This window comes from Quercus suber, unplaced genomic scaffold, assembly GCF_002906115.3.
Source record: "Quercus suber isolate HL8 unplaced genomic scaffold, Cork oak 2.0 scaffold_218, whole genome shotgun sequence".
In the NCBI taxonomy this organism is placed as follows: domain Eukaryota; kingdom Viridiplantae; phylum Streptophyta; class Magnoliopsida; order Fagales; family Fagaceae; genus Quercus; species Quercus suber.
In genome coordinates, this window is record NW_027069676.1 from 612,213 (window position 1) to 620,928 (window position 8,716).

Consider the following 8,716-nt stretch of genomic DNA (forward strand, 5'->3'; position numbering starts at 1 on the left):
GATTTTTAATATCGTTGCTTAGTTTTTAGTGTTATGGAAATACATGTTTGAGACTTTGAGTATTATAGAAATACGTGTCAAAAGCGTTATTATTATTTAAACACTAAAAACTGTTGTTTAAACATTGATACCAAACAGCCCTTGAACTTCATTAATTCTATAGCCGTTGGTCCATGGTGTTTGGAGTACTTACATGTGTTGTATACATACATGGTACGCTCATTTTAAATCTAAGAGAGTGGCTTAAAAAGTCACAGGGTTGTTCCACAAGTTGCTAGTCTAAATTCGATCGTAATCTACAATTAGGGACTACCACAAAAAAAAAAAAAAAAAAAAAAAAACCAAGGAAAGCATATCAAAGCCAGAGGTGGAATTAAATCAATTAATGGGCAATTGGGAATTCCCTGTGAAAAGAGGATTTCAAAATCAAAAGGAGCGTGGTGAGTATAACTTAACTTTCAACCATCAGACATTCATTCTGATTCTATACAACTCTGTTGCAGTTCTGGAAGTGTTTCGTTACAAATATTGGGAAACTAGTTACTCCTTGGGTCTAAAGCACAACAACCATTTAAAGGAATCAGTGCGTTGAAATTTTTTTGAAGTACTGCGTCGAACTGGAGACTTTTGTGCAGGCTTGGGATTGATCTCATCATTGCCTCGCGCACGCGGTGAAGGTGTTGGTGATTCACTCATTAGGTCAATCACTTCCTTTCCTTCACAAATGATCTTAACTTCACAACTTACTGGTGCACCCTGAAGCACTTGATCGGCTATCCCATTCCCTTTTCTAGACTTCAATCTCCTATACATTGGAAAAATATATGCCAGAATTTATTTGAAGATGAGAAAAGGGTTGCTTAGAAAAATCGGAATTGATTTCTTAATTGCTCTTGCCTTTAACACACTTATGATTATACCTTAGGCTGGATTTAGTGGTTCCTAACACCAGCTTTCTTACGTTGACAATAGGAATGAGGTCCAGGATTGCCTTTGAAACCATCTCACTCTCAATAAGAATGGTATCTACCTTAACCTGTTTGATCATTAGTTTTTTTTTGTTCAAATTAAAAAGATTAACCCAGAAACATAAACATGTTCCTTTAAAATGATACATTGGAGGTTTATGTACCTTGGAAGAGGAGCATGCATTTAGAAATTTTTGGAGTAGTTCTCTCCTCTTTTTTCTTTCTTGGTCCATGTAACTCTGCACCTGCTCTGGACTCACCTGATTCTTTGGAATCTTTCCTACTATAATCACAAAGATACATCAGTCATTTAATTTGATCACAATGGCAACCTTTTATTTTATTTTATTTTATTTTTTTTACTAACACAGAGACAATGAAAATGTAACCCAATTATTAGATTCAAACCGATCATGGATAAAATCCAGTAACTCCATTATTTAAACTCAGGCTTCTCAATTCTAATGATCTAAATTATCTAAACCATGGCTTAATTATGATGATGATCTCCATTCGCAAAGAAATAATTTCATGATTTTATCAAGTACTATATCATTGAAAATCCTAAATAATATATCACTCCATACATTATTAGATTCAATAAATAAATAAAAATCTGTCCCTCTTGAATGATCAAACTTGGCTCCTCAAGAGTCAAACCTCATGCCTGAGAGTTGAGACAATCCATTATCCATCTACAACTAATTACATCGAACCTTTCAATGTTGATTCTCATAGAAAAATTAAAGCTAAGCACAAATCTAGGCCCTTAAAAGAATGAATTACAATTTAAAACCAGGCATATGTGATTACTGATTAGACACAAATCTCAATCGCTTTTCCCGTGAATCATGCATGGTACTAGGATTTTGTCAATTTTTTTGTCTTTGTTTGGAAAAAAAAAAAAAAAAAAGCCATTTGGTGGGGGTGGGTGGGTGGGTAAAGAGTAAAGACCCAAGCTTTTAGAGGCCCAGGTTCCAATGCACCAAATATTTGACCATGACTCACCAACCAAAGAGAAAAAGAAGGAGAGAGAGAGAGAGAGCTTACATGGACTGGGTATGTACAGTATCTCAGGGAAGACATGAACGAGATAGACCATGGTGGAGGGAGAGGTAACAGCGTGCTTTAACGCCCAAACTAGAGCTTCCATGCTTGACTCGCTCTTCCCCACGCCCACATACACGCTATCTCCCAAGCTCTGAAGATCCAACGAATACAAACTACCTGCCTCAAACGACTCTTCTTTGATCGTTTCCATGCGTACCAGTCCATGATCGTTGACCTCAGTGATCTCGCTTGTACTACTACTCTCTTCCTCAATCTCGCTCACGCTGCTATATGCGTTAAACTGGTTCCTATACCCAACAGTTGTAGATGCACTGGCTTCATCATGGGATTGGATATGTCCTATCTCTGGTGACAGTGACACAGACATCTTAATTTGGCCTCAAAGAACGATCAACATGACATTGTTTTTGAAGCTATTATATATCTTCTTGTTTGACTCTTTCTCTCTGAAAACTACATGACAATAAAGAATACAGGGGGTTCTGTACTTGCAAACTTTTTGCCATTTATTTCAACGCTAATTTTGGCTCAGCCACCATAATGTACGATCCCTATGAGCTAAAAATCCAGAGACTGCACCTAAAGAATAAGTAAATATTAACCACGAAAAGAGGCTGTTAGTTTCTTCTACTTTGACTTTGCCAGTATGCTCTAGGACAAAAACAATCAGCTTTGTTGGCAATACGTCATGCATTGATATATTTACATGTGGGTCGATAAATGCGGTAAAGAAAGAATGCATATATCAAACACATAAGACCATGCATGGTCGATTCGTAACATGTCCCAACAGTTTCGACCTTACCTTGTTGGCTTATTATAATAATAATCTTCATAACGATTAAGGAAATACAATGATTTCTCTTATATGAGAAATAATTTTAATTTTTTTGATAGATTTTGGAAATAATTTGAATAGAAATGGTAATTAAATGTTTACCCATGTGTGAAATATATTTAATTTATTTCACAATATAAATTAGGGTCATGCTAACAAATGCCCTTAGGATACTTGTTAATAATTTATTTTAGGAAAGTTTTAATACCATTTTTATAAAAATAAAAAAAATTATCAAAATATTAATTACTTTTTTCTCATTTTTCATAAATTTTTTTTAAAATAAATTATTAATAAGTCCACTGGTTAGTATTTCCTTTTATCATATAATTATCATATAATTATAATGATAATGACAATGATAGTGATATTCTTGGTATGGGAAGGCACAATTTATTGAATTCTGATCTACTATCTGAGGTGTGAACAGTGATTCACACTTTTGAATAATTTTTTATTGTCGTCTAACATAATTATTGGAGTGAGAGGAAATAATAATACATTATCGCTATTATATATTTTTGTACATGAACCACGTATGGAATATCCAATATATGTGAAGGAATCTATTGGGAAAAAGATATATTCAAAGCCAAATGTAGTTCTCACACAAAAAAAAAAAAAAAAAGAAAAAAAAAAGTAGAAACATGAAGTATTTTTTTTTTTTTTTTGTGAGGTCAGATTTGGGATATTCGATGGATATTTTTGTTTTATTCTTGGCAGCTTCAATGTCACTCGTTCAGGAGATTTTTATTTTTATTATTTGTTTTCTGCACTTCATAAAGAATTAAGACAATATTGTACGTGAATAAACAAATTGGAGGAAAAAGAAAATTGAGTTCACGCCCTTTTTTTTTCTTTTTTTTTTAATAAATTGTAAATTACACCCTTAAATTAAAGTTTGAAAATTGTTGGATTTTACACTTTGAAATTTTAGAATTTGAATTTTACCTTTTATATTTTAGAAGTGTTTGAATTTTACTCCCTAAAATTTTAGAATTTCAGAGTGTAAAATCTAAACAACTCTAAACATTATGAGGTAAAAATTCAAGTTATGAAATATTATGGTGTAAAATCTAAATACCCAAAACTTCAGGGGGTAAAATATAAATTTTAAAACTTTAGGGTGTAAAATTCAATTACCTCCAAACTTTAGGGGTGTAATTTACAATTTACTATTTTTTGGAGAAACAAACACACAAAAGCCATGGTAGTTCACGCCCTTCAATCAAGTTCTTAGATGTTTATTCTTTCTCAAAAAAAAAAAAAAAAAAATCTTAAATGTTTATCTAAACTCTAAACCAAGGTAAGGTGGGCATAGATATGATAATATTGGACCGGGCCTATTAATCCATCCTGATCCAGATGATAAAAATGGATACAAATAAGGGGTTTTTTTTTAACCCATAAAAATATGGATCAACCTGAACTTGATTCGGTAAAAAACAGGTTGAGTCGGGTTAACCCGTGGGCAAACTAATTGACCCCCTTTCAGGAAAAAAAAAAAAAAAACATTTTTTTTCTTTACTAGGTTTGGCTTTGTTCAACCTCCACAACTTCAAACTTTCAAATTTTTTTCTCTAATTCTCACTGTCTTAGTTTTTCTTTTTACTCTTCTTATTCATTTTATTTGATTAAATTTGGTGAGGGCAATCTCTCTATGCTAACACCACAACTCATTTTTGCTAGACCGATCTCGCATTCTTGCTTAGCAATTATCAATTGGTTAATCTCCGATCTCCCCCACTAGGACTATCACCCACTGATTATCCAATATCCATTTGTCATTACATTCACTCATTAACCTATATATAGCTCATTGTGTAGAAAATATATAATTCACAAGGGCTTTACTCACAATATTTCTCTTTTTCTCTATTTATTCTCAAAATGGTATCAGCCACGTTCTTGTAGCCTTTAATAGTCAATGTTTATCATCACTATACAACCTTGCACATTGCTGCTCAACAGCGTTACCCTCAAACTAGTGCACATTCCTGTTCAACAATGACACCCCAATTCCCAGACCAACTTGCTCGACAACACAGATCTTTGCTTTTCTCTTATCCAAAGATATCAGCCAAACGACTCAAACCAAAGTCAATTCCAAGCTCACACACGTCCCAACTAGTGTTTCCACATGCCTCACGAGCCACCATGCATGCGCCACCTAGAGTTCTCGTTAGTCATCTTTTTTCTCAACAAGTTTGATCAATTTTAGTTTGAAGTATATTTTCTTATGAAACTAATCATTGTGCTGATACTTCATTCCGAATAAGGATGCAACTAGATTGTAGAATTTTTCGTTTATTCTGATTCATTGCCTGAAGTTATTTTGTTATTGAACTAGATGCTTCTCGTTTGTACTCGGACTGATTGATTAAAACACCGATGATTTTTTAAGGTCCAACTAAAGTCTATATGAAAAAAAACAAACACACACGCAAGGAATGATGTGTTTCTAATAAGACCGGGTGCATAAAAATTGCGTGTCAGAATTTGACTCAGACCTGATTCTAGAGTTCGACGAGTCACACTCCAAGATGGCGTATTTATCTTGAATATTTGTGAGCTTCCACTTGACTTTGAATTTTCAAAGTATGTAATGTAGGGGACTCATTTATATATACTGGGGATTGGGGAAGGTTAAACTGTATTGGTGTAAATGATCAGCCCAACTCTTCACGAGCAAACCCATCAAACTATGACTAAATTTGGTCAAATTAATTGTTCCGCTCGCTTGGGCCATTATCTAAGATATATTAACAAGCCAAATAATTCAAGCACAGTTAGCTAGCTAGGCTTGCGAGTCATAATTAAATTGCATGCCTAGCTCGCATTCTTTTCAATCTTTTCCCACTTAAAGACAAAGTTGGGCTTTGAACAAAGCAAGGCTCAGCTTGACTAAAACTCATTCATATGCAGTTCACACCCAAAAGTTGAAGTAAAATTTGTTGGGTTACACGTGTGAGTGAAGTCCCACATTGAATAAAGATAAGAAGAATAAGTGGTTAATATAACATAATTGAGCACATACCCATTGGGCTTAGGCCTTTTGGGTTTAAGTGTGTCTCTATATGTTATATTAATTACTCAAGGAAGCTCCCCAAGGTATTTATCTCCCCAACAAGTGGTATCAGAGCTCATGGTGGTGTGCGGCGAAGGTGGTGAGGTGTTCATGGTCCCTACCCAGCAGGGACAGAGAAAGCCTTAATGGTCCACACACAAAAATCCTAGAGAAAAAGAAAAGCCCAACAAAGGAATATTGCAAATGGTGCTAAAACAATGATGAGGTGCGAGGTTCCCATGGACATGGACGTGCGGAGTTCCCATGGATGTGCGTGCAGGTTGACACGTGTTAAAGTGTGTCTCTATATGTTATATTAATTATTCAAGGAAGCTTCCCAAGGTGGTTATCTCCCCGACAATATGTACAATTATTTTTGTCGGTAAATCAATCTTTGAACTTAAGATCTTATCACCATTCATCTCAAGACTCAAGAGGTGTTTGAGATTCTTTTTTTTTTAAATAAACAAGAGGTGTCAGTTAAATCTCATCGCCATTTGCTTTTTTTCCATTTGAATAGGTTACATTGACAGGAGAAAAAGTCAAAGAAACCAAAACTCACAATAACTTCTTAACAAAGTGTCAAATAATAGACAGAAAGCATTACAAACTTGGCTTTGAATGCTTTTGCAAGAATACTTTTCCCAAAAGTATGAGAACCCCATTACTTTAGGCATTAGACCATAATGCATCCTTTTTCTACGGAGAAACTTCGTCGAACACTCAGCTCTCAGCATTGTCATTCAATGATCTTTGTAATGTAACACATGGAAAGGAGAATGAAAAAGTGTCATCAGAGTTTGGTGTCCAGCAATATGTAGTACCCAATTAGTGACATTATGGTCCTGTATTCCAAATTTCCCACGCTTTGTGGACCACGTAGACATTTCTGGAATGCAGTACATTCCAATGTGCTTTACANAACACCTCTGAGTCTTGAGATGAATGGTGATAGATCTTAAGTTCAAAGATTGATACCGACAAAAATAATTGTACTAATACCATACATAGTTATAAGTAATCATATATCAACATTATACATATCATATTTTTGTAAAATATCTCTGGTAACAATTAAGCCAATGACAATGAGTGAATTGTGAAAACCATGTGAATGGTTGGTAGAACAAACTTTAACAAACAATTAATACAAAATTAAATTATATAACACTTATTTATGATCTTGTTAAATAACTTACTTGATATGTCTGTCATAAAAATATTTTCTCCATTTTTCGTCAAGATTCTTTAAAATAAGGTTCCATGAGCCAAATGCCATATAGCTTAATTGACATCTTTCCACGCACAAAGTGCTTAGGAGTCGAAGGAAAAGAATTCGAGTTATGCAGCATATTGTAATTATTTCTCAAAAGAAGAAAAAGTTCTAGTAATAATTTAGTGGTATTGTATGAGTTTAGTATTCCAACACGTGGGAGGGGTGTCTGAAGAGGAAGAACGGAGTAAATAGAATAGTGTGAGAATTTTTCTCTTTTCTAATAAATATTAATGAATATATTGAACATGTCGGATAGTTTCCATTTTTTTAATATAAAAATGCACTTATACCAAACACACAATTGTATTTTGTTCACTTATGAAAAAAAATGTTATTAAAATTAAAATATGGTACCAAATAGATATATATATATATATATATATATATATTTTGCATTATGAGTACTTTTTTTAGAGGGTTTTATCTTATGGTATTAGCTTCTGATGATAACTCTTTATTATCAAATTAAAATACCAATAAGTTTTTGATGTATTTTCACAACATTTTTTAAACAATAGTTTGCACATCATTTTAAAAATCAATACCTGAACTCACATACCAAACAGACCCTTAATCTTCAAAATAAGGCAAGGTTGAAGAGGAGATAATGTAGGCTATCAACCATAAATTAGGGTGCTAATGACATCCACTTACTCATTTTATAAAGAGAAATGTTATTTCTACAATATTTTTACAAAACACAGGTTTTTACTTTTTACTAATAATTTTAAATTAAAATTAATAACAACGTTGTTACTAATTAGACTTTGTTATAAAAATGCCAAAATAGCACTTTCTTTACGTAAAATTCAAGTCTTACCTATATTTAGGTGTTGGTACAGAAATACTAGCGAGATAATTGAATTTAGCAATAACAGAATGGAAAAGGGACCCCCAACTAATGTACGGATGCATTAGTCTAACATAAATTGAAAGGCTTGTTTTGCAATTTAATACTGATCATGGATCTGAGATTCAAACTTAAACTAATTTACAATTAATTCACTATGTACAAAATAATAAAAAACAAAGACTCAGACTGGCGGACCCATATAGGTAAAGAACAAAATAAGAAGAATAAAGAGTCGGTTATTCGTGGCACCATTTCTATGTTCTTAGGATCTTAGCCTCTTAAGACGGTTCTAGCTGCATGCTCTAAGGCCACTCGATTTTCTTTGTCTCTAAGGGGAAAGTATATTCCAAAGCGAAAGAAACGTTGAAATGAAGTGCTGAAAGAGATATACCGACTTAGGACCACCAATAGGGTAAATACACCATCCAAATACTTTGGTGGTGCGCATTAATAGGAGTTTCGAACTTGGTCACACCTACGAGTCTAAGAGTTATCGAGTTCGAGTCATGCATTTCGCAAAAATGTTGTGCCATGACGCCGATAGTCCTAACATGCTCAGGGATGTCCCACACCATCAATAGCGGGTTTAAGTGGATCAGGTCAATGATCACATATGTGTGACCTTTTTTTTTTTTTTTTTTTT

At 33.7% G+C, this 8,716-nt stretch overlaps 1 protein-coding gene across 1 annotated transcript; it reads right to left on the bottom strand.

Moving 5' to 3' along the window:
• Positions 1 to 353: 353 nt before the first annotated feature.
• On the bottom strand, positions 354 to 2,633 carry LOC111992618 (U-box domain-containing protein 35). Its single transcript, XM_024024487.2, has 4 exons — positions 2,019 to 2,633; positions 1,133 to 1,251; positions 921 to 1,036; positions 354 to 805 (listed from the first exon to the last, which is right to left on the bottom strand). Exons 1-4 carry the CDS (start codon positions 2,404 to 2,406, stop codon positions 541 to 543), a joined length of 888 nt encoding a protein of 295 aa, XP_023880255.1. The 5' UTR covers positions 2,407 to 2,633; the 3' UTR covers positions 354 to 540.
• Positions 2,634 to 8,716: the final 6,083 nt, after the last annotated feature.

Coding starts and splice junctions, on each gene's coding strand:
- LOC111992618 (XM_024024487.2), bottom strand. CDS start 2,406: ATGTCTGTGTCACTGTCACCAGAGATAGGACATATCCAATCCCATGAT. Junction 1,037..1,132: donor ATGCATGCTCCTCTTCCAAG/GTACATAAACCT, acceptor ATGATCAAACAG/GTTAAGGTAGATACCATTCT. Junction 806..920: donor ACCACTAAATCCAGCCTAAG/GTATAATCATAA, acceptor TCCAATGTATAG/GAGATTGAAGTCTAGAAAAG.